We start from the raw sequence: 26,783 nt of genomic DNA on the forward strand, positions 1-26,783 counted from the left end.
GTTAATGCCAGTGGGATTCTTTGGTCTTGCTGCAGTGAACAGAGATTTGGCTGAGTGCCGTCCTTGCTTGCGACGGCAGGGCATGAACAGTCGGAGAATTCCGGCCCGTGAGTCCACTCATAATTTAAGCTTATTCTCATTTGTATTTCTCCTTTTTCCCTATTTCCACTCTTGCTTGTCTTCTCCATAGCTCATCATTCACTATTTCCTCCACAGCCATTTCCTTTCCCCCTTTAAGACCAGATGTTGAGGCTAGAGATCCCCTCATTCCAAGCAAGATTTCCTTGACCTTTTCCCATTGCGTCTGCCTCTCGAATTTTTTACCTGAGGCGTGAAGGCAACGAACTTTACAACGTGTGTTGACCAAATAGGTTGAGGCTGTTTAAAAGATTCATCAGCATCCTTCCACTGTGCAAGATGATAGACATGCAGCAAACCAAGTTCTTTGAGGATGGGTGCACTTTTGCTGATGGCCAAAGAGACAATTTGTGAGAAGCAGGTTCTTCCAAAGTGCTGCATGTGAAGTAGTTGTCAGGTGTTGTTCTGGGTTAACAAAAACAGAAAATGCTGGAAAATCTCAGCATTTGTGGGGAGAGAATAGAGCCAAAGTTTTGAGTCTAGATGAACCTTCGTTGTTGTGGGTTGTTGTTTTCAATATTGGAACCTGTTGCCCAGTTACTGAATGTCATGAATTGATGTTTTGGGCCTACATGACACACTTGTAGGTGTCCTTGAAGCAGCACTTTGGGCGTCTTACCAACTTGCCATACAGAAAATCCTTAGTTATGTTTCCGTCCTGTGAAAGTTTTAACCTTAATTTATTATTGTTAGAAGTAGGCTTACATTAATACTGCATTGAAGTTTCTGTGAAAATCCCTTCGTTGCCACACTCTGGTGCCTGTTTGGGTACACTGAAGGAGAATTTAGCTTGGCCAATGCACCTAACCAGTCTTTTGGACTGTGGGAGGAAACTGGAGCACCTGGAAGAAACCCACACAGACATGGGGGGAATGTGCAACTCCACACATACAGTGACCCAAGCTGGGAATCGAACTCAGGTTCTTGGTGCTTGAGGCAACAGTGCTAATCACTATGTCACTGTGGTGCCCAGTGCTGAACCAATGATGTTGCCTTTGGTTAATGAGTGCCAACATTTTCATGATCTGTTGAGAAAAGGTGGAATGACTTCCCCTCTTTCCCTAATCCTTTTTGACTGCAATGGTTCTTTGAGAAAAGAACACACAGGCCAATTCAGTGCTTGACTGTGTACTGCTGTGATTGTAAAATACCCAACTAGACAGACTATTCTGAGCCTTTTGAAACGAAAAGAGAGTAGAATTTATTGTACTTGGTTGAAGTAAGCTAATAAAACCCCTCCATCTTTCATACACACACACACGAAGTTTACACACACACACACACACACACACACACACACACACACACACGAAGTTTACATACACACACACACACACACACACACAAAGTTTACACACACACCAATTCATTACAGAGTGGGAGACTAGATTAAGTGAATCTTTAGAGTCTTATCAAGATTAAAATGATGCAGCTCTTGTAGATTAATGACTTGGATGAACTAAGGCTGTGCTCGGTATTCCTTCCAGTCTTAGATTGACATGATTTAAATTGTAGTCTCAAGATTTATCTGTTCTTCTGGAAACTGCAGCTGCTGGGTCGACTTTTTGAAAATCTCTGTCTACGGCAGATGGATAGTTAAACAGCAGACAAAGTTCAAATTTGGAAGATGGGTGGAGAAAGAGGACCACACAGGGTTCATAGAATCCCTACAGTGCAGAAGATGGCCATTCGGCCCATCAGGTCTGCACTGACTCTGACAGGGCATCTTATCTAGGTGCTCTCCCCTGCCCTAACTCCTTAACCCCACACATTTACTGTAACTAATCCCCCTAACCTACACATCTTGGGACACTAGGGGCTCTCAGCATTTTTTTTGCTTCTGTCTCTAGTCTGCTGAAAATAGTCCATTAAACACAAAAGGTGCTAGCTGTTTTATCGCCTCTTTCTTCAATTGACCAATGGCCCAAGTATGATCATTGCTATTGTGTTCCAGGTGGATGTGTCGATTTGATTAGATTACAGCTGGGGTGGGTTCCTTTCTCAGCCAGATTAATAGTCTGAGGTGATGACATCAAATGTGTAGTACCCACCCAGGTGATTGTCATGGCACTCAGTGAATGGGTTCGGAGATTATCCCATTTATACTCCTTCAAAGTAATTGTCTCTGCTGGGGTTTTCTGAATAAGATGGCTCCACTAAATGGCTTTGCAATATATTGTGTATTGCATGCAAAATTTCAGCCATTTTAGAAGCTGTGGTTTCAAGTCACTGGAATGTGGCTTTAGTATTTTTAAAATCCAATCAGTCGTTTTCAGCCAGCAAATTGATAAAGCCATTTTTAAATAAAACATGGTTTTGTAAAAACATATTTGATAGCTTTGTCTTTGAATGGACAGTTGTGTTCTTAATCCTGTCCTTCCATGAGAAAGCCAGACTGTGCTGAAAACAGCGAAGATGAAATTTGTTGAGCTTCCTTTCTTGATCATCCACGTTTCACGATCATGCAGTGTGTTGAGAAACTGGCCTCATAAACCAGCATCCTAGACCTAAGAGTGAGCCTGATGTTATTTTGCACGTTTCATGAGTAAGCCAAAGTTGGTAGAGGTTTTGCCTATGCGTGTATTGAGTTCAGTATTGAGAGACAGATTATCACTGTGGAATACATTAATGTTTGAAACATTTTATAACTTTCAAGTGTTTATCTAAAGAGGCACCCACCAAATAATAATAAAATAGGACTGTATCTTGTTTACAGTGGACATGTTTTGCTTTCTCTTCATTGGTGACTTTCAGGGCCCACAGAACAGTTGCAGTTGCAGCACAGAGTTTGATTTGTTTATGTTGTTGGATACCTGGTTCAAATGGTGTTAAGAACATAAGAACATAAGAAATAGGAGCAGGAGTAGGCCATCTAGCCCTTCGAGCCTGCCCCGCCATTCAATAAGATCATGGCTGATCTGTCGTGGCTCAGTTCCACTTTCCTGCCCTCTCCCCATAACCCTTAATCCCCTCTCTTATCAAGAACCCATCAACCTGCTTCTTAAAAATATTTAGCGAGGCAGCCTCCACCACTTCAACGGGCAGAGAATTCCAGACATTCACCACCCTTTGAGTGAAGAAGTTCCTCCTCAACTCCGTTCTAAACCGCCTCCCCTTTATCTTGAGGCTGTGCCCCCTAGTCCTACTGTCTTTTTTGAGCGGGAAGAGTCTCTCCACCTCTATCCTATCCATCCCATTCATCATCTTATACGTCTCAATGAGATCTCCCCTCATTCTTCTAAACTCTAACGAGTACAAGCCTAGTTTATTCAGCCTCTCCTCATAGCTCAATCCCCTCAACTCCGGTATCAGCCTAGTAAACCTCCTCTGCACTCCCTCCAGGGCCAAAATATCCTTGCGCAGGTGCGGCGCCCAAAACTGCACACAGTACTCCAGCTGCGGCCTCACCAATGCCCTATACAGCTGCAGCAAGACCTCCCTACTTTTATATTCAATCCCCCTCGCTATGAAGGCCGTACTTACGCAAGGATATTTTGGCCTTGGAGGGAGTGCACAGGAGGTTTACTAGGCTGATGCCGGAGTTGAGCTATGAGGAGAGGCTGAGTGGTCTGGGCTTGTGCCCGCTGGAGTTTGGAGGAATGGGGGGAGATCTCATTGAGACGTGCGGGATGGTGAGTGGGATGGATGGGATGGAGGTGGGGAGGCTCTTCCCGCTCAGGGGGGGCGGTGGGACTGGGGGGCACGGCCTCGGGATGGGGGGGGGGGGCGGTTTGGAGCAGAGTTGGGGAGGAGCTTCTTCACTCGGGGGGTGGTGGTCTCTGGAGTTCTCTGCCCGTTGAGGTGGTGGAGGCTACCTCGCTAAATGTTTTTGGGACGCGGGTTGGTGGGTTTTGATGGGAGAGGGGATTGAGGGTTGTGGGGGGAGGGCGGGAATGTGGAGCTGGGCGGCGACAGATCAGCCATGGTCTTGTTGAGTGGTGGGGCAGGCTCGAAGGGCTACTCCTGCTCCTATTTCTTATGTTCTTTTCAATAACTCCTGCCTCTCAGTGTTCACCCCATCCATTACCTTTATCATTTCTGCTGCTATCAATATTGTCAGATTTCCTCATTGGGTGCCCCAGGGGTCGGTGCTGGGGCCTCAGCTATTTACCATTTATATAGATGATCTGGAGGAGGGAACCGAGTGCAGGGTATCGAAATTTGCTGATGACACCAAGATTGGGGGAAAGGCAAATTGTGCCGAGGGTGTGGAGAGTTAAGGAACCTCTTTCTCTCTCATTGGGCAAAATGACAGTCCTGCCCTTTGACCTCCCGCTAAGTTGTTGATAAAGGTAATTTTTGAATACAATCTCTGTATCAATAATTATTCTGTCTTTTGATCCACCCCTTTACCTCGAAAATGGATTGGATTTCTGTGTAGATGCACATTATTAATATGAGTTATTGCCATTATTGGTAGGATATGGCTTATATATAAAATGCAGCCAAAACTTAAGAATTGTGTGAACTTTGGGGCTTTACCTCTGGTCAGAAGTTTCCAAACAAATAGTTACTGAATTGTATTCTACAATATTAATTTAGCAGGAAGATCCCTCAGGTAATGTTAAAAATCTTTCAGGCTGCTTGTTAGCAATGTTTTACACAAAAAACTGACAAGACACTGAAATTGTGTTCTACTGACTGCTTCCTTGTTTCTGACATGGATATCATAATCTTTAGCTATAGTTTATTGGTTAGAATTTAGAAAATGCTTTCCATATAGTTTGTAGACTGTGCATATTAACTTGCTATCTTATATCTGTGCTTATGTCACCTACAAATTATTAGTTTGCCACTGTATAATAATCAGTTTAATTAAGAAAGGGATACTTGAAAGACTTTGATTCATATTGTGTCTTTAACAAAGTTAGAAGATGCCAAAGACACTTATAGCCAGGGAAATGGCAGCCAGTATATGCACAAACGACAAAATGATAATGACCAGATATTCTGTATTTCTGATAATTAAAGGATATATATTGACCAAGCTATCTGAAATTACTGCCTTGGTCAATGGGATCGCCAACTTGATCAACTTGAAACAGGCCTTGGTTTATGACTTACCTATCAATAAGTTAATAAGCTCTCTGCTATTGAGGATTTGGGTATAAAAAATCCCATGGACTCTATGAAGAAGAGAGGGACGTTCTGGCCAACATTTGTTCTTTAACCAGCATCACTAAAACACTATCACGTGGTTGTTTGTGGAACCTTGTTTTGTGCAAATTGGCTGCAATACGGTAGTGACAGTGCTTACAAAATAGGATCAGAGGAAGTAATTCGACCTTTAAGAGTCTGTTCCACCATTCATTATGATCATGGCTGATGATCCAACTCAACAACTTGTCCTGCCTTTCTTTGATTCCTTTGGCCCTAAGAGCTATATCAAACTCCTTCTTGAAAACATACAATATTTTGTTCTCAACTACTTTCTGTGGTAATGAATTCCACAGGCTTACCACTCTTTGGGTAAAGAAATTTCTCCTAACCTCAGTCCTAAATGATCTACCCCTTATCCTTAGATTGTAATCCTTGGTTCTGGACTCCTCCAACCATTGGGAACATCCTTCCTGCATCTATCCTTACTAGTCCTGTTGGAATTTTATAGCTGTCTAAGAGACCCCCCTCGTTCTCTGAACTCCAGCAAATATAATCCTAACCGACTCAATCTCTCCTCATACATCAATCCTGCCATCCTAGGAGTCAATCTGGTAAACCTTCGCTGCACTCCTTCTATGGCAAGAATATCCTTCCTCAGATGAGGAGGCCAAAATTTTACATAATATTCCAGGTGTGACCTCATAAGGCCCTGCATAATTTTCACAAGACATCCCTGCTCCTGTACTCAAATCCTCTTGCTGTGAAGGCCAACACACCACTTGTCTTCTTTACTGCCTGCTGCACCTGCATGCTTACCTTCAGCGACTGGTGCACGAGGACACCCCGGTGTCGTCACACATTCCCCTCTCTCAATTTATGACCATTCAGATAATCTGCCTTCCTGTTTTTGCTACCGAAGTGGATAACCTCACATCTATCTACGTTAGACTGCATGTGTGTAACCTTTATAGATTTCAGAGAATCATAGATAATTCTAGCACCTAGGGAGGTGGTGCCTGCCCTGGCTGTCTGAAAGAGTAATTACACTTTGTCACACAACCTGGCTTTATGCACATAACCCTCTAAGCTCTTGACCTCAAGTGTCTGTTGAACTCTTTTGTAAAATTGTTTTGGAAGTAGCTTTCATCACCTCTTTGAAGACAAGCAACAGAGTATCAGATGGGAGGCGGTTTAGAACGGAGTTGAGGAGGAACTTCTTCACTCAAAGGGTGGTGAATCTCTGGAATTCTCTGCCCGTTGAAGTGGTGGAGGCTGCCTCGCTAAATATTTTTAAGAAGCGGGTTGATGGGTTATTGATAAGAGAGGGGATTAAGGGTTATGGGGAGAGGGCGGGAAAGTGGAACTGAGCCACAACAGATCAGCCATGATCTTATTGAATGGCGGGGCAGGCTCGAAGGGCTAGATGGCCTACTCCTGCTCCTATTTCTTATTTTCAGTATTTGAGCAATCATCTTTTTATAAACCTGAAAGTGACACGGATTTTGACATTTGTTTGCTTCAAATTGAGGTCAAGATGAGATCATTTGTTGACTTTTTTTTGTTTTTATTCCAATTCAATCAAATCAAGTCAAATTCAGAATCTCAACATGTTGAGACATTCCCGATCCAAGCTGACAAGACAGGGCTCTCACCTCCTGTCTTGGGCTTGATTTACATGATCCAAGCTGATTGGAGTAGGCATAGCTCCTCCTCCAAGGCTTGATCTCATTCAAATGAAGCTAAAATGTAACGTAATGACTTCAACCAAGCACAGCATGTCGCTACCACACTTGGAAAGTGATGAGGTAAGGCAGAATTGTAAATGTAGCTTATGTACAGATTTCCTTTCTGCCATATCCTCTGTCTTACTGGGCATCATTTATTTGCATTTTTTCTTTGGTCTGTGTTGCTTTTTTACAAAAGTGTGTTGCTATTTAAAAATATCTCGAAGGCAGTACCCCCTGATTTTTCCCTGCCTGGATGATTGGACACCCTGATGGAAAGAGGTCTCTAATGTTATGAAAGGGTTTGACAGGGGAGACATGGAGAACATATTTCCAAAATATATCCAAAACCAGAGATCATAAGTACAAGATAGGTATTAATAAATCCTTACTATTACTTCCTGCAAACCACATTATAAGTCTAAACGCTGTAGGTTGGAACTGATTTTCCCACAGAACAATGGCATAAATGGGGGATTGGTTCCTGAACTAAAGCCAGAAACTCTTGTGAGGTATCTGGCGGTGTAAAATGCTCTCAGCTTTTGCCCTGTTGAATTGCTGAGGCAACTTTTGTTGTCTGCACACCTTAGCACAAGTTTCTAATTTCGAATGTGGGATATACTGAAACCATTTGATCACTGTCACTGGGCTCGAACTTCTGTGAGTCTGAGCGCATATTAAATACAACATACGTAAATGCTTTGAAATCATGATGATTCTGCTAAAAAACTTGAACACAATAAAATACTTATTTCCAACCTAATAAAGATGGTTTGACTTGTCCAGTTACATAGATGGGTGGCAGACTATGAAAGCATGCACTAATGAATGTACTGGTGTGGTGTTGTAAAGTGAAAACTAATGCTTTAAATTGATGTGAGGTCTCAATTTATAAAAGTTGTGAATGCCGTTCGTCGTAACTCGAATGTCTTAATGTCAAGGACTACTTGTAGCTGTAACTAGCAGAAAGAGTAGGGAAGGGATATAAATGTCACTGTGCACAAATCTGTTGCTTTTTACTTTCAGATAAATCCCAAGAAGCTGCTGAGATTTTCAGATTTGCCATTGTCTAAAAAAACTGTGAAAGGTAAGTGCTGCTGTATCTTTATCAGTGCTTCCTTCGTAATTTCCATACATTTTCCTTTCTTTATCCATCCATTTTTCAGATGATGTCTTAAATTAAGATCTTGTTCGTCTCTCTCATGGCTGTACCTTTACAAAACAAAACAGAGGAATTACCCCTGGTATCCTACAAGACAAGACCAGAAGAATTGGGAACAGGAGTAGCCCATTCGACCCCTTGAACCTGCTTCACCTTTCAGTAGGATCATGGCTGATCTGACATTCCTCACGTCCACTTTCAACCTTTCCTCAAAACCCTTGATTTGCTTACTGATCAAAAATCTACCTCAGCCTTAAATGTACGGATGGACTCTGCCCCACAACTCTCTGTGGCAAGGAGTTCCAAAGACATTAAACTCTGAGAGATGAAATTCTTCCTTATCTCAATTTTAAGTTGGTGTCCTTTCATTCTGAAACTCTGCCTTCAGATCCTAGACTCTCCCATGAAGGCCAATAGTTATCCCTGAACTAACATTGCAAAAACAGCTAATTTGCTCATTGTCATATTGATGTTTGAGAACCTGCTGTGCACAAATTGGTTGCTGTTTTTCCCACATTACTATGGTTACATTTCCAAAGTGTGTTGGCTGTAAAGTGTGTTGTGATGTGAGGTACATGCACCTTTATGGGTATTTATCCTCAAGTGCTGTCAATCATTACCACCTCTAAAGGATGTGATGTATTTGTCCTATGATTTGTATTCAATCTATAAGCAGCAGGTGTAGGGGTTGGATGTGCTACACATAGGGCCTGATTTTACCATTTTCATTCTAAGTGCTGAATCTGGATGTAATGCAGATCCAGCTTAGAAATCTGCTTCCAGGCGCCCCCATACGCACACAGCTATCTCCAGTCCCATTCACGCTGTGGGTGGGGCCTAGTGTGGCTGAAATGATTGGAGCTCTGACCTCTGCATGTGCAGTTAGGAAAAAATTTGAAAAAGCTTGCACATGTCAGATCGTTTCCGAGCCGCAGAAATGGAGAATGTGGCCCGGGAACGAAAAGCGGGAGTGATGGCCCCCCCACACCTCACTGTCCCCCTTATCCGCCCACCCTGCTACCCAGACACATCTCTATCCCTTTATCCACCCTCCCCACTACCCACACACATCACTGTCCCCTTTATCCACCTCCCCCACTACACCCACACATCACTGTCCCCCTTATCCAACACCCCACTACCCAGATCGATTGCCACCCCTGCCCCCTTCCTCACCAATCGCCTGCAGAGTGGCAGCAGACCCCCCGGCCCCCCACCTTTGATCCATCTGCTCCCCCCAAACCATAGAACGATTTGACCTGCCTCCCTCCTTCCCCCCACCAGAACCAGAGAGCTGTTGGGAACACTGAATGCGCTCTTCAGAAGCTGGAGTGCCCGATTCAGATCTTTTCTCAGCAGATCCATTATGGCGTGATTCCGGATTGGCAAATACGGTGGTAAAGGGGGAAATACTGATAAAGTTGGGCGGGCAGTTCATTAATTCAATTTAAATACATGCAAATGCATTTAAATCGCTTTTGCGCCCGTTTTGGGCACGAAGCAAATTGCCGCCATTCCTGGGTTTCGATAAAGTGGCAATCTGCGTGGGTGTGGGTGCGGATCATGATAGTGGCCTCTTACCCGAAAACGGGCGTGAGGCAATAGTAAAATCGGGCCTATAGTCTCCTGGTTAGCTCCAACTGTATATAATCCCATCCATTCTTCAAATAAGAACCTACATTATTGATTCACCAGTGTTTATCATGTGATTGGCGTTTACATTAAATAGAAGGCCATAAAGCAATTAGGGGCATCCGTTGCTTGCGAAAGGCATTGCATAAATTCAGGTTTTTTTAATATAATTTTAAGAGCCTTATTTATTCATTTGGTTATTTGCCATGAAATGATCAGGTGGGAGTATCTGAGACGTGCATTTTTCTCTGGTGATTATCCATGTTGCTTTGTGTAGATGGGTTTTCTGGAAGCATTTCCCTTCTGAACTTAATATTCTGCTCTGACTCAGTAGTGAGTCATATTGTTTTTAAGAATTGGTGAGAACTCCAATTGCTTACCAGCAATCTGTCGGGGAATAAAATAGCCGATCAGATTAGAAGATAGGAGTTCCGTGTAACTGAAGACTCTTTTTCTACTAATGTAATAAAGGCATTTGGCCCCATGTGTCTGTTCTACCATACAGTGAGATCATGGCTGATCCCTGGCCTAATACTGAATATTTGACTTTGTCCAATAATTGCAGTTAATATCCTTGGCTAACAAAAAGAATCTATGTAAACAAAAGTGTAAAGTTTGCGTAGTCCAAAAGGTGTTGTAGGAGTAATCTGATGTACCTTCTTGTAACTTTCAGGAACAAATACTTGAATCCACTTGTCCCATGGCTATGTAGCTATTTTAGCTAGAGGGATGAGGGGCAAGGGATGTGTGACATGGTGAGATTCAGTCTCACAAGATAATTTGACCATGCATTGTACAATCATATTGGCTAATCTAGGTCCTTGTGTCGTCTTGCCAAGTTCAGTGATGCTTGAACTGTTAGCAAATCAAAGATTTCAGGTGATCTGTTCTTTGATCCGTTGTTCGTCCATTGCCATTGATGAGGACCTTGACACCATTAGTCATTTTGAGGCTGAAAGCGGTGTGTCCAAAGATGACTGATCAGGCCAATTCAGGTGCAGAATGTCCTGGCACACATTGGATAGACTTGTGTAAGCACTGTAGTTGTTGTGCTGGTGGCTCTGGACTTGTGCAGCTCGCACTTAAGTTGTACTTCAGCAATGCACCTTGCTTCGTAAGCTTGACAACCCTCTGTTCAATCCGCCGGAGTCTGTCTTCACATGCTGGGATAGGCATCTCCTTATCTCACTGAAGGTTGAGACCTGTCGGCTACCCTCATCCGGTTTAGCCGGCTTGTCGAAGCCGTTGCCTGGGGTGTGGCCGCTGTCGCGTGCAAACAGCTACGGGGAGTCACGGGTGAGAGCTGAGTACCAGTTGGGAACAAAGGTGGACAAACTGCCCTGAAAAGGATGCGACATGTTCCCCCACCAGAGGCCCTACCCCTCCCTGACACCCCATACTCCTCACTTTGATCTAGAGTGTGTTTGGATATGGAACTCATTATCATAGCTAGCTGAGGCAAATGGCACAGATGTATTTAAAAGAGAGTTAGATAAACATGAGGAAGAAAGGATTATATGGTTTGGGGAGGTCAAAGGAGGCTCGTGTGCAGCGCTAATACGAGGGAGCCTACGAGGGACCGAGCAATCTTAGATCTGGCACTGTGTAACGAGGCAGGTAGAATTAGGGATCTTCGTGTGAGGGATCCTCTTGGGACGAGTGATCATAGTATGGTTGAATTTCTGATGCAGATGGAGGATGAGAAAGTAGGGTCCCGAACCTGTGTTTGAACAGAGGGGAGAATGATAAGATGAGAGCGGAATTGGCTAATGTAGATTGGGGATGCAGATTGGTTGGTAGGACGGCTGAAGAACAGTGGAGGATTTTTAAGGAGATCTTTTTCGGTACTCAGCAGAAATATATTCCGATGGTAAAGAAGGACTGTAAGAGAAGAGATAACCAGCCATGGTTATCGAAGGAAATAATGGAGAGTATTAAATTAAAAGCTGATGCGTTCAGAGCGGCTAAAAATAGTAGGCAATTAGAAGATTGGGAAAGATTTAAAAAAACAACAAAGAATGACTAAGAAAGCGATAAAGAAAGGAAAGATAGACTATGAAGCTAAACTAGCTCTAAATATAAAAAATGATAGTAAAAGTTCTTACAAATATGTAAAGAAGATGATACTGGCTACAGTAAGTGTTGGACCCTTGGAGGATGAGAGGGGGGGATTTAGCGGTGGGTGACAAGGAAATGGCTGAGGCTTTAAGTAAGTTTTTTGTGTCGGTCTTCATGGAGGAGGACACAAATAGTTTGCCAAATATTAAAGATAGAAGGATGGTAGGAGGTGAGGGCCTTAATGCGATTATTGTCACTAGAAAGGTAGTGCTTGATAGACTATGGGACTGAAGGTAGACAAGTCCCCTGCATCCCAGGGTTCTGAAAGAAATGGCAGAGGTGATAGCGGATGCCCTAGTAATTATTTATCAAAATTCGCTGGATTCTGGGGAAGTGCCAGAAGATTGGAAAACAGCTAATGTTACGCCGCTGTTTAAAAAAAGGTAGCAGACAACAGGCAGGGAATTATAGGCTGATTAGTTTAACGTCCGTAGTTGGAAAAATGCTAGAATCCATCATCAAAGAAGAAATAGCGAGGTACCTAGAAAAGAACGGTTTGATCAAGCAGTTGCAGCACGGATTCGTGAAGGGAAAGTCGTGTTTAATGAATTTATTGGATTTCTATGAGGATGTGCCTAGTGCGGTAGACAGAGGGGAACCGGTGGATGTGGTGTTTTTAGATTTCCAAAAGGCATTTGATAAGGCGCCTCACAAAAGGTTGCTGCAAAAGGTTAGGGTGCAAGGAGTTGGGGGTGAGGTGTTAGCATAGATAGAGGATTGGCTGTCTAATAGGAAGCAGAGAGTTGGAATCAATGGGTGCTATTCTGGTTGGCAGTTGGTGACTAGTGGAGTGCCGCAGGGATTGGTGCTGGGGCCTCAACTGTTTACCATTTACATAGATGATCTGGAGGAGGGGGCTGAGTGTAGGGTAACGAAATTTGCTGATGACACGAAGATGAGTGGGAAAGCAAATTGAGTGGAAGGCGTGGAAAGTCTGCAGAGAGATGTGGATAGGCTGAGTGAGTGGGCGAGGACCTGGCAGATGGAGTATAATGTTAGCAAATGTGAGGTTATCCACTTTGGTAGAAATAATAGTCGGAGGGATTATTATTTAAAAGGCGAAAAGCTGCAGCATGCGACGGTGCAGAGGGACCTTGTGCACGAATCGCAAAAACCCAGTCTGCAGGTGCAGCAGGTGATCAAGAAGGCGAATGGAATGCTGGCCTTTATAGCGAGGGGGATAGAATACAAAAGCAGGGAGGTCTTGCTGCAACTGTACAGGGCACTGGTGAGGCTGCAACTGGACTACTGTGTGCAGTTTTGGTCGCTGCATTTGCGAAAGGATATATTGGCCTTGGAGGGAGTGCAGAGAAGGTTCACTAGGCTGATACCGGAGATGAGGGGGCTAGCCTATGAGGAGAGATTGAATAGACTGGGTGTGTACTCGTTGGAGTTTAGAAGGCTGAGGGGGGATCTTATAGAGACATGAAGGGGATCGATAGGGCAGAGGTAGAGAGATTCTTCCTGCTTAGAAAGGATAGCAGGACTAGAGGACACAGCCTCAAAATAAGGAGGGAGCAGTTTAGATTGGAGTTGAGGAGGAACTGCTTCACTCAAAGGGTAGTGAGTCTCTGGAATTCTCTGCCCATTGAAGTGGCGGAGGCTACCTCACTGAATATATTTAAGTCACGGACAGATAGGTTTCTGATAGACAAGGGAATTAAGGGTTATGGGGAGAAAGCGGGAAAGTGGAACTGATCCACTTCAGATCAGCCATGATCTTGATGAATGGCGGGGCAGGCTCCAGGGGCTAGATGGCCTACACCTGCTCCTATTTCTTATGTTCTTATGTTCTTAATACCAATAGGGATCAGTTGCGCTGAATAAACCTGTTTTTGTGCTGCATATTCTAAATAATTCTATGTTTTGGCACTATTTAGTACAGCACAGATAACGCTGGGATTGATTCCTGAGAAGCTAAATAAATTTGGTCTATGCTGTCAGGAGTTTAGAAGAATGAAACATATAAGATTCTGAAGGATATTAATATTGAGAGATTATTTCCCCTGGCTGGGGATCTAGGCCTCACAGTGCTGGGGGTCTGGGTTCAATTCCAGTCTCAAGTCACTGTCTGTGTGGAGCTTGCATGTTCTCCTGTGTCTGGATGGATTTCCCCTGGTGCTCCAGTTTCCTCGCACTGTCCAAAAACCAATTTGGTTAGGTGCATTGTCTATGCTAAATTCTCCTTTAGTTTACCTGAACAGGCGTCAGAGTGTGGCGACTAAGAGATTTCCACAGTAACTTCATTGCAGTGTTAATGTCAGCCTACTTGTGACTTCCCCGCTGCTGTCAAAAGTCTGACAGCAGCAGGGAAGAAGCTGTACTTAAGTCAGTTGGTACGTGACCTCCGACTCTTGTATCTTTTTCCTGAAGGAAGAAGGTGGAAGAGAGAAAGTCCAGGGTGCCTGGGGTCCTTAATTATGCTGATCTCTTTGCGGCCAGAGTCAATGGATGGGAGGCTGGTTTGCGTGATGGATTGGGCAGGAGCCATACCATGCTATGATACAACCAGAAAGAATGCTTTCTATGACGCACCTATAAAAATTGGTGAGAGTCGTAGATGATATGCTAAATTTCCTTGGTCTTCTGAGAAAGTTGGTGGGCTTTCTTAACTAAAATGTCAGCATGGGGGGATCAGGGCAGGTTGTTGGTGATCTGGACACCTAAAAACTTGAAGTTCTTGTCCCCATGATGAAGACAGGGGCACGTTCTCCTTTACACTTCCTGAAGTCGATGACAGTCTCCTTTGTTTTGTTGACATCGAGGGAGAGATTATTTTTGCCGCACCAGTTCACCAGATTTTTGATCTCATGAAGTTACATGACTCTTTCTATTACATGATATCTGTGTTTTGTTAATATATTTTCCCTGTTCAGTATAGTGATTTTGACCGCCTAGAGTTGTGGAGAAGAATAAAGCTTTTGACTGTATAACTTGTGCTTGAATTAAACAGCAGATTTTGCACACCCTGTTCTGGAAATTTGTAAAAGGCTGTATTATCTTTTATAGGCTTGATGGAGGCTCAATATCGTACGCCCACCGAAATACAGAAGCAGACAATTGGTTTAGCCTTACAAGGCAAAGATATTCTCGGTGCAGCAAAGACTGGATCTGGGAAAACGTTGGCATTCCTTATTCCTGTAAGTAACTGGGAGGACTTTTTCTAATGATGAATAAGTGATTTGGTACACATTAGGTCAAGACCAAATGAGTGAAGTTTATGAAATACTAAACTAGTTTTTTTTTGGTAATAGAATTCAATATAATCTTGTACCTGCGTGCACTTTTGATGAGATGTTGTAATTACAATCTGACAAGTTTAAATATGCACTTTAATTGTGGATACAAGAATCTATTGAAATCAAAATGATGCAATGTTTGCTTTGAACAAGGGAGCGATAGTCTATTTGCATGCTCTGTTCCAGTTATTCCCTGGTCTCTAATCACACAATACTTGGTCTTGACTCCTTGCTTACTTTGCCTCAGGACATTGACTGATCTTATGTGTAGACAAGGAGTTAACGGTGGCAATGACGCTGAAGCTGTCAGAGTCCATCATAATTATTCTGCTGAAACTGAAAAAATTCTTCTAGAGTCGACAGAATAACGTGGAACTCCTGAAGCTGCTGTTAGTGAGCTTCAGAGGGTGTGCTGTTGAGATCCTCAGAATGCATTCAGTGGGACAGTCTCCAAAACTTCAACTCTTGCACTGTTAATCCCCCTGTTTAAAAAAAAAGTTACATCTTGTAGAATGAGACATAAATAGATTTTTAATGGCATACTAACTTCTTAACCTAATTTTAATATTTGTAGAATGTTTTAACTTTGAATAATTCCACTTTTAAAATGTTTACTTTATAGTTTATCTTTGGATTAGGGTAGCAGCTAAAATAACAATTTTATTTCACTATCTATGAATTGTAAAATCGAATTTTATTTTACCATCCTGCTAACCGTGGGAATCAGAGCAGACAAGGAGCAGATCCTGGAAAGGTTTGTTGATCTCGGGCGGGATTTTACAATTTCGGGATGAGTGAGGCTATAAATCCTGCTCATTAAGTGTTCTTAATTTCCTGATTTGGCGTGAATATTTCACTGTGATTGGCTGCTTACCAATTTTCACTGCTGCTCCGTACCAAAAGATCCCTCTGCTTACCGTCAGATTCACCAAGAGATTTATAAAACCCCTACAATGCAGAAGATAGAGTATTGTACCCAGGTGCGCCCACACACACACACACACACACACACACACACCCCCCCCCCCCCCCCCACTCCCCATGGCTGATCCATTTAAGCTACGCATCTTGAGAGACTAAGGGGCAATTTAGCATGAAAAATCCATCTAACCTGTACATCTTCGGACTGTGGGAGGAAACTGGAGCATCTGGAAGAAGCCCACACAGACATGGTAAGAATGTGCAAACTTGACACAATCACCCAAAGCCTGGGGCCCTGGCGCTATGAGGAAGCAGTGCTTGCCACCGTGCTGCCTAGGCTTGCTGCCAGTTTTAAATTGTCATCGTGTAAAGGGAAAACCATGCTGCAGAAATTGCTAGATCTTTGTGGCAGCTATCTTTGAGATCAGCTGTTACTTCACAGCTGGCTGAAAGATTTGGGCATTATTTATTTAATATTATGTTATATAACCTTCTAACATGGTATAGAAAATTGAATGTTTTTGTTTCCCTCACTCCCCTGCCTCACTCATTTCTGGAAATCCGAGTGAAAGGGTAATTGATCTGGGCCTATTGCCATTCAGTGAATGCATTCTTGTTAATGAGGGCTTGGGATATGGTGCAGCCTGACACAACATCCTCTGTCAGCTCCTGTGAATTTGTTGACTTGCTTCTTGAAATGGAAGTTGCTGACCAAGTCCTGGAGTTGCACTCATCCAGTATTTAATTGGTGTAATTTATATAGGATTCCAGTCTATTATGATGTTTGTTCAGAAATTGATGAGTAGTTCTGTGGCATTATTATAATGATTTTTAGACTGTTATGTAATCGATTGAACAAGTACACTATTTTAAATGTTAAAAAATTCTGGTTAGGTATGCATTATGTTTTGTTAAGCATATTTAGACTACATCATATTTGCTACATGTATTAGTTGTACAGCCAACAAATAATTTCCAGTAGCATTTTACTACTGACTTTCAAGAAATGACACAAATGGCAAACCCAGATGCGCATACAGCATTTGGACCATGGTAATGTTGATTGTTCGGAGGAGAATTGACCATAAAACAGCAGAAAGCTACTCTGTGAATGGGTTGCCAAGCTGATGCTGATAACAGTATGCCTCCCACATTGTAGGTATTGGAATGTCTCTTTCGGCAGCAGTGGACAGCGTTAGATGGACTGGGCGTTCTAATCATATCTCCAACACGAGAACTGGCCTATCAGACCTTTGAGGTTCTGCGTAAAGTGGGGAAAAATCATGACTTTTCAGCTGGACTTGTAATAGGAGGAAAGGTAAGCATTTAAAACGTAGTTACAGACCTCTTTTCCTTACTGATTAAAGTTAAAAGCCACACAAAAGATAAAGTATTTTCAAAAGAACATTTGGTGAATCTATATTGTGAGCATCTGCCAGAAAATGAGCATATTTGAGCTGTGTTGCCAGGGAACTATATGGTGCTGAGTGTAGTCCAGAATTATTACTACAAATGTCAAATATTACCTCAGTGGAGTTACTGAATTTGATGCTGAATTGCAGGGCCAAAGATTTGCAGGTTAGGTGAGTTGGCTATGGTAAGCTGCCCATTAGTGTCCCAAAATGTGTAGGTTAGTTGGATTAGCTGTGGGAAATGTTTGGGGTTAGAGGGAAAGGGTGAGGCAGGGAGCCTGGGCAAGATAATCAGTCAGAGTTGAGGCAGACTTGATCTACTGAATAGCTGTAATGCAGTGTAGGGTTTCTATAAATCTAATTCTATAATAATTCAGTTTATAGGTATCAAATCTATTTGGTAAGATTGAAAATATTTGTTAATAAAAAGGAAAATCTTAGGTTTACAAATACTTTGTCTTAAAATTGCTATCTAATTACCATTAAAATATATGGATCCTGATTTTGCTCTCAAAAGAATGAGAATAATGGCACTTGCTGTTACTTATGTGTAAATGGTAAAACTTCAGGCTGACTTGTGTTCACATTCTAAATCCAAAAGCTGCTGTCTGAATTGTGAAGTTTCACTGTTGGCTTTTGTGACAGTGGCATCTTGCTGTCTGTGCATCAATGAAATGCATGGAATGGTGCAAAGATGTGGTATTTGCCTGTTAGATATAAATTAAACTCTTTACAGAAAGTTGAATATTGTTACTTTAAATTTAGATACCCTTTTAATTATGTGAGCAGTGTTAATTGCTGCCAATGAATTTCTCCGATCCTGGAAATGAACTGTTATTTCCTTAGGAATAAATTGTTGGAGATTTAAAAAATAGCATTTTTTACAATTTTGTAAACTTTTTTTCGGTTGTTGCTTGTTCTCTCTCGTGGTCCCCACGATTAATCTCGGTGGTTTTCCAGGTACTTTTTCTCTAGCGATAGTGACTGTTTTCAGTTCCTCTCTCGCTTTAGCCCCATACTTTTCAAATGTTCTTAGGATACTTTTTGTGTTTTCAGACAGATACAAAATACTTCTTCAAAGTCTCTTTGATTTCCTTGTTTCCCATTATTAGTTCCCCAATCTCATCATTTAAACTTTACTTCAGCTTCTCCCTTCTCGTATGCAAGTTCTTACTTTCTGTTTTTATGTTTCTTACTGGTTTACTGTTGAATTCTAAATTCTCCCTGTTTATTTTGTGGTTTCTAAAAACTCCCTGAATCCTCTGGGCTGTCATTAACCTTCATGGCGTTATATATTAATAGTTATATTAATTCTTTCAATTTGATGTCATCCTTTACTTCCTTCATTAGCCACAGATGGTTCATTCTTCATTCTCAATGGAACTCTTTGTTGAGAGTTATGAGAGTGCTTTCCTTTAACTTTCTCAGCCAGTAAGTGACCACCATATCTGAAATTTCCATTTTTTCTATTTGCTCTGGCTCTCCCTCTCTTCCTGGAATATTCTACTTTTGTGCTTGCCTTATGGACACAGAAAATGTGCTTGTGCATCCCTTGGTTAATATTGTGCCATCTTTGAGATCTTTCCTTGCCCTCATTCTTTTTCACCTGCTTGTGATGAATATGTTTATAGAAATATATAGGGTGATGGGTGCCTGGAACTTGCTGCTGGGGGAGGTAGTGGAAGCAGGTACGATAGTGACTTTTAAAGGATTTCTTGACAAATACGTGAATAGGATGAGAATGGAGGGATATGGTGCCCGGAAGGGGTCTTACTTCTGTCGGGCAGCATGATCAGTGCAGGCTTGGAGGTTTGAAGGGCCTGTTCCTGTGCTGTAATTTTCTTTGTTCTTTAAGCTTTTGATATTTCTCTGAGCAGTTTCTTTATTTCTGTTTACCATATATTTTATTTGTCCCATTACATTCTGCTACTTTAGTAATTACGTTTTGCTCTGATTCCCTGCATTTCTTCCATCATTCCACCTTTCTTTCTCTTGCTCAACTTTTATACTGGTAAGTATGCGTGCTGGAGTTTCTTTCCCCACTCAGTTTGAATGTTTTTTGTAAATGCTATTTGACACACACTTTTGATAGTCTCTTAGAACTATAATGATATTGGGTCAGGTGAATTTGCAGAATTCTGTAGTACTGTCATTTCTGGGATGGCCTTTGTGAACAATTTAATTAGGCCATTTTTAGATTTGCATCTGTTCCCACTTACCTGCTTCTTTTGCTTGATGTTGGAAATTATTTAAATGTGATGTGGAATGGCTGTTCTTATTTACCATAGGATCTGAGAGCAGAGGCTGAGAGCATCAACCGTACCAATATTGTCATTTGTACTCCCGGTCGTCTTCTGCAGCATATGGATGAGACAAACTACTTCCATGCTTCTGCCTTGCAAATGCTGGGTATGTGCATTTGATTTAAGGGAAATGTATCTCAGGCCCTACTTTTCTGTTCAGGGGAACAACCACGTTTTCAGTAGAATTTTCACTGGTGCTTTGTATAACCTCCACTGTTATTCCCATGGAAATCCTTGAATTGGGTCAGTTTTCCTCCCAAACCTCTTCAGTGATGTCCCTGTGTGTTCCAGAGAAACTGCATAGGGAACAGCATTACAGCCTCACTCCGGGTTGAGAAAGCTCTGTAGGATCCTAGGGACGTACCATATTCTGGGACTGCAGTATATCTGGCAAGTGAGATGGTTTCCAAGAAGATTCACCTTTGGACTGGCCCTCAGCTTGATTTGAGTTGTTGGCTGTTGTTGTTTTCTATGGAGTCTCTGGAATAATGGGGACACACGCTGTTCGTAAACACTGAGATGGTCAGGTGGTAAGGGAAATCTGACTGAAAGTCTCCATGTTGCAACTAAAAATACAATTCTGATGACCATTTTTCTTTATAAAATGGCTAATTACTTTCAAAGACAGTCACTCCCCTTCAATTTGTCTTTTCTCTTTTAAATAAATATTATTATCCATTTGAGAGAGGGCAGTTGGAAGCCACCTCTTCAAATTGCTGCAGTCCATGTGGAGTAGGTACACCGAAAGTGCTGTTAGGAAGTGAGTTCTTTGATTTTGACCCAGTGACAGTAAAGATATAGCAATGCATTTCCAAGTCAGCATGGTGAGTGGTTTTGAGGATGATAGCATTCCTATGCATCTGCTGACCTTATCCTTCTAGGTGGTAGATGTTGTAGGCTTGGAAGCTGATACCAGCAGAAACTTGGTGTGTTCCTGCATTGTATCTTGTAGATGGTACACACCGCTGCCATTTTGTGTTGGTGGAGGAGATAGTTTAAGGTGGTGAGAGGGTTGCAAATCAAGTGGACTGCTTTGTCCTGGATGATGTTGAGTTTTTTGGGTGCTGTTGGAACTGCATTCATTCAGGTGAGTGGAGAGTATTCCAGCACACTCCTGATTTGTGCCTTGTAAATGGTGGACAGACTTTGAGGAGACAGGAGGTGAGTTATTAGTCATCTTAGAATTCCTGGCCTCTAACCTGCTGTTGCAGCCACAATATTTATATGGCTGGTCCAGTTCAACTTCTGATCAATGGGAATTCCAAGAATGTTGATCGATGGAAATTCAACAATGGTAATATCATGGGGAAATGGTTGGATTCTCACTTGTTGGGGATGGGCATTGCCTGGCACTTGAATATTGTGAATATCTCTTGCCACTTATCAGACCAAGTATGAATATTGTCCAGGTCTTGCTGTGTTTGGATGTGGACTTCCTCTGTATCTGAGGAGTTACAAGTTTTGCTGAGCATTGTGCAATCACGAATGAACATCCCCACTTCTGACGTAATGATACAAGAAAAATAATTGATAAAGTAGCAGTAGGGGATTGAGCCCAGGACCCTGAGAAACTTTTGCACTGGTGTTCTGGGACAGAGATGATTGACCTCCAATAATCACAACCATCTTCCTTTGTGCCAAGTATGACTCCAACCTGTGGTGAATTTCCTCCCTGATTCCCATTGACTCCAGTTTTGCTTGTGCTTTGATGCCACAATCAATCAAATGTCGCCTTGATATCAAGGGCAGTCACCCATACCTCACCTCTTGTTCAGATCTTTTGTCCATGTCTGGACCAAGACTAATGCAGTTAGGAGCAGAGTGGCCTGGTGCAAACCAAACTGAGCGCAGTCGGGAGATTATTGCTGAGTCAGTGCCACTTGAACGTACTGCTGATGACCCCTTCCATCACTTTGTTGATGACCAAGGGTAGACTGATGGAACTGATTGGCAAGCTTGTATATGTGGACAGGACATACCTGGCAGAGTTCCACATTGCCGGGTAGATACCAGTAGAAGTTGTGCATAAGTTTGTGTACCTTGGGATGTTCAATGTCTGGTGAAGAGGATGTATGAAGATGCTGAAGGCACATTATTTTACCTGCAAGTATCTTAACAGACTATGCAAATTTCTCAAGTGGAAGACAGCTATGGACTGTGACATATAGTGTGCATAAGTTAGTTCCAATTGACATTGATATATGGCATTGAGAGCTAGTTCTTGAGGTAATTGTAGAAGCAGAAGTTGTGTGTATGAAGATATTAACTGAGAGCATAGAGTGACCCAATACTGAATTGAATTGAATGAATGACCTGCTTACTAAACATGTTGCAGTGGGATGATTGTGATGAAGACCTGTAAACTTAGTAGGCAATTGGAATAACTTGAAAACGGAGATGGGAGCTGAAGTGTTGTACAGGAAAGGTGCAGGCAGATGATTGGCATAGCTGGTGAGGGAGATTGCATTGAAGATCCAATTTATAGTGGCAATATGCTGCCCAGGAACAAAATCATTCTTAGAATACAATAGAATATTCTTGTTTTTAATTTTCTGGGAAAATACTACTACGCTCCTTTAAGGGATAAGTTTGGTTGATTTTATCAGAGCTCCACTGCACAAAATTAGAAGATAAACTAGTATATGTTTGAATGTGTGTTTGTTGTACCTATTCTTGATTTACTATAGCAATGTGTTAAGTTTCAGCAGTGAATGTGCTCAGGTTGGATTATATATAATCATTTCCCTTCATCAGTACATGCCCTTTTTTTTCTCATTACAGTCTTGGATGAAGCTGATAGAATTCTGGACATGGGATTCGCTGAGACAATGAATGCCATTGTGGAAAACCTCCCGAAGAAACGCCAAACTTTGCTTTTCTCAGCAACCCAAACAAAATCTGTTAAGGACTTGGCACGATTGAGTCTGAAAGACCCGGAGTATGTTTGGGTTCATGAAAATGCTAAATTCAGGTAGGTTGTCGTTATTTTGTTTGATAATAAACTGTAATCTAACAGCAGGTCCTCAAGACTTTTATCCCCTATAAGATGTCCGTAAATAGTAATCACCTTTGTCTGGTTTATTGCTTATATCCAGAATATCCTGTAGGCAACCATTTTAAACACAGGATCATTTTTAAATCTAAATGCAATACAAGACCTACTGTGAAAAATTCAACTTTACTCAAACCCCCACCTATTCTTAGTGTAACTGTATTCCTGTACCTGCATGCTATTTGTGAGTGCTGTGAAGTTTTGGCCATAGTTTGAAGTGGTCAGTCTCATACAGTCCCCCAAATGGGCATCTGTGAGATAAATATGACATTTGAACTTGATGATCTTCACCTAGGAAAAAGCCACCTCACAGAGCTATGTGGAACCAAAGCAGGCTTTCACTCTAAGTACACACAATGTGAGTAGAAGGTTCTCTCTGTTTACAAATCCCCAAAACTGTTTGTCCCTTGACCTAGCTTTTAGCTCTGTCATTTTGCATGGTGATTATTCCCATGTCAAGTCCACCGCTTTGTACAAACACTCGCTGAAATTTTCCTGTCAATTCTCCAATGTCCACTTGAAGAAAAGAATTTGAGAAAAATGCAATGGGTTCTCCCATCTTGTCTACCTCCTGAAATCATCTGTTGAATGATTTTTTTCCATTTATTCAGGTGGTCTCAGAATTTTTTTGGATGGAGCCTTTTCTGTTTGACCTGTTGTTGGATTTTCTTCAGATTTGGAAAGGGCTCAGTAGTTTTGTTCTTTAATTGGGAGAACCACAGGCCCAGTTCTAACTTCACACTGCACTGATCATATGACCAATCTCTGTCTCTCCCCTGCAGTTCACAGTGCAGCTAGCATTTGTTGGTGGATAACTCTAATTGACAAAGGAGGGGAATTCACAATCATTTCTGCAAAATGCAACAAAAGCCTGCATTGACCCCACATAAATGGTGCACCATTGGTTATAATTGACCCAGTTTTTTGATTGGAGTGTTTTTCTCAGTCACATACCTTTTGAATTAGTTGTAGAAATCCTTGTCTCTTGTCCTCTCTGATTGGCAGAAGTGTCAGGATGTTCTCATAGAACACTACAGCACAAACAGGCCCTTCGGCCTACAAGTTGCGCCGATCACATCTATACCTACCAAGCCATAGAACTATCTGTAACTTCCAATGCCATTAGATCCCATACACTCATCCAGAAGTCTTTTAAAAGACCCCAGTGAGTTCGCCTCTACCACCACCGATGGCAGCCGATTCCACTCACTCACCACCCTCTGAGTGAAAAACTTACCCCTAACATCTCCTCTGTACTTGCTTCCCAGCACCTTAAACCTGTGTCCTCTCGTAGCGACCATTTCAGCCCTGGGAAATAGCCTCCGAGAATCCACCCTATCTATTCCTCTCAACATTTTATAAACCTCTATCAGGTCGCCTCTCAACCTTCGTCTCTCCAGGGAGAAGACACCTAGCTCCCTCAACCTACCTTCATAAGGCATGCCTCCCAATCCAGGCAACATCCTTGTAAGTCTCCTCTGCACCTCTCAATAGCTTCCACATCCTCCCTGTAGTGAGGCGACCAGAACTGCGCACAGTACTCCAAGTGGGGTCTGACAAGGTCCTATAAAGTTGCAGCATTACCTCCCGACTCCTAAACTCAATCCCTCGATTAATGAAGGCCAGTACACCATACGCCTTCTTGACCACATCCTCCACCTGCAAGGCCGATTTAAGAGTCCTATGGACCCGGACCCCAAGATCCTTCTGCTCTTCAACCCAGCGAAGACTCCTACCCTTGATATTGTACTCCTGCATCCTGTTGGTCCTGCCAAAATGGACCACTACACGTTTATCTGTGTTGAAGTCCATCTGCCACTTCTCCGCCCAGTCTTGCATCCTATCTATGTCACGCTGCAACTTCTGACATCCCTTCAGACTATCCACAACACCACCAACCTTCGTATTGTCGGCGAACTTACTAACCCATCCCTCCACTTCCTCATCCAGGTCATTTATGAAAATGACAAACAGCAAGGGCCCTAGAACAGATCCCTGGGGCACTCCACTGGTGACCGACCTCCATGCAGAAAAAGACCCATCCACAACCACTCTCTGCCTTCTTCAGGCAAGCCAGTTCTGGATCCACAAGGCCAAAGCCCCTTGGATCCCATGCCCTCTCACCTTCTCAAGAAGTGTTGCATGGGGGACCTTATCAAACACCTTGCTGAAGTTCTCCTCGAGTCTGTGTTTGTTTGCATGCCAGTCAATCAGCTGGGCCATATCTGTCATGTCTACGAATTCATAAAACTACAGTAAGAACAATTCTCAGCTTGAAGAGTCTTGGTGTATTTGCCTCAGACAAAAATTCCGTCCTCTGGCTGCTATTAAAGCGCCAAGTGACATGCTTTGTTTTGTTTTATCTTTGTTTATAAAATCTTTAGACAAAGTGTCAGCAGAAACTATAGTAGTCTTTTTGAAACTATCAGTGAATGTTTTCTTATGCTTTGCCAGTAGATGGCTGATGCAAAAAGACGCCTCTCTGTTAACCTTGCCTTTAGCTACAGGTTTCGAAAAGAGTGAATATTGAGCTTTCAAAATTCCCTCTAATTCTCCAATTTTCCTTGTCCAAATGGTGCTGTTTAAAGGAAAATTTCTTGAAATTTTGCATGCATTGTCTATTGATGCCACTCCAAAATGTTCTGGTGACAAATGAGACAAGTGCTTTTGTCTTTGAAATTTCTAAAAAGAAATTCACTTTCCCATTTTGTTGGAAGTAGTAGGTTTTTGCTGTCTTCTTGGATGTCCCTAGCTCCTCACTTGTCATTTTGGCTTTAGAAAATTAATCTTAGCAATATGAACAAATGAAAAGTTTATTCCAAGTTTTGGTGTGGTTTGACAATAGGCAATGAGCTCTCAACTGGATGGCAGCCACTGCAGTTCAGTGACAGCATCATGGGTGGATAATGGCTTGTTTAAACATAAGAATTCCTAATTGGTCTGTGTGCCAACAACTATTTTCTCCCCCCCACCCTCTTTTTAAACTCTCCAGCAGCTTGCATTTTGGACCTAGAGCTGCCACAGTTTAAAATATACTCACCATCCAGAATCCTAGCATCTTTCTTTGATTTGATTTGATTTAATATTGTCACATGTATTAACATACAGTGAAAAATATTGTTTCATACGTGCTATACAGACAAAGCATACCATTCATAGAGAAGGAAGCGAGAGAGTGCAGAATATAGTGCTACAGTTATAGATAGGGTATAGAGAAAAATCAACTTAATGCAAGATAGGTCCATTCAAAAGTCTGATGGCAGTAGGGAAGAAGTTGTTCTTGTGTTGGTTGGTACATACCTGAGACTTTTGTATATTTTTCAAGAAGATGGAAGAAAGAATGTCTGGGGTGCATGAGGTCCTTAATTATGCGGCTGCTTTGCTGAAGCAGCAGGAAGCGTAGAAAAAGTCAGTGGATGGGAGGGTAGTCTGTATGATGGATTGGGCTACATTCATGACTTTTTGTAGCATCTTGGGCAGAGCAGGAGCCATACCAAGCTGTGATGCAACCAGAAAGAATGCTCTCTATGGTGCATCTGTAAAAGTTGGTGAGAATCGTAACTGACGTGCCAAATTTCCTTAGCCTTCTGAGAATGTTGAGGCGTGTGGGCTTACTTCACTTTAGTGTTGGCATGGAGGGGACGAGGGCAGGTTGTTGGTGATCTGGACAATTGAAAATTTGAAGCCCTTTCTACTTCATCCCTGTTGACATAGACAGGGGCATGTTCTTCTTTGCGCTTCCTAAAGTCGATACGATCTCCTTCATTTTGTTGACATTGAGGGAGAGATTATTGTCACTGCACCAGCTCACCAGATTTTCTATCTCATTCCTGTACGCTGTCTCATTGTTTGAGATCCAGCTCACTACGGTGCTGTCGTCAGCAAACTTGAAAATCGAATTGGAGGGGAATTTGGCTGCTCAGTCATAGGTGTATAAGGAGGGGGTTGTGAACACAGTCTTGTGGGGCACCAGTGTTGAGGA

General features: G+C 42.3%; 1 protein-coding gene across 2 annotated transcripts in view; it reads left to right on the forward strand.

Moving 5' to 3' along the window:
- The window catches only part of ddx10 (DEAD (Asp-Glu-Ala-Asp) box polypeptide 10), a 275,069-nt gene that overhangs the window by 19,067 nt on the left and 229,219 nt on the right, over positions 1 to 26,783 (forward strand). For both annotated transcript variants that reach the window (XM_080197274.1, XM_080197273.1), the window contains 5 exons: positions 7,989 to 8,049; positions 14,884 to 15,014; positions 17,194 to 17,352; positions 19,735 to 19,855; positions 22,531 to 22,720. In XM_080197274.1, coding sequence (XP_080053400.1) covers positions 14,889 to 15,014; positions 17,194 to 17,352; positions 19,735 to 19,855; positions 22,531 to 22,720 — 596 coding nt within the window. In that variant the 5' untranslated portion in view covers positions 7,989 to 8,049; positions 14,884 to 14,888. The remainder of the gene's footprint in view (positions 1 to 7,988; positions 8,050 to 14,883; positions 15,015 to 17,193; positions 17,353 to 19,734; positions 19,856 to 22,530; positions 22,721 to 26,783) is intronic.

This window comes from Carcharhinus amblyrhynchos, chromosome 10 (genome assembly GCF_965287045.1).
Source record: "Carcharhinus amblyrhynchos chromosome 10, sCarAmb.v2.hapA, whole genome shotgun sequence".
NCBI classification, from domain to species: domain Eukaryota; kingdom Metazoa; phylum Chordata; class Chondrichthyes; order Carcharhiniformes; family Carcharhinidae; genus Carcharhinus; species Carcharhinus amblyrhynchos.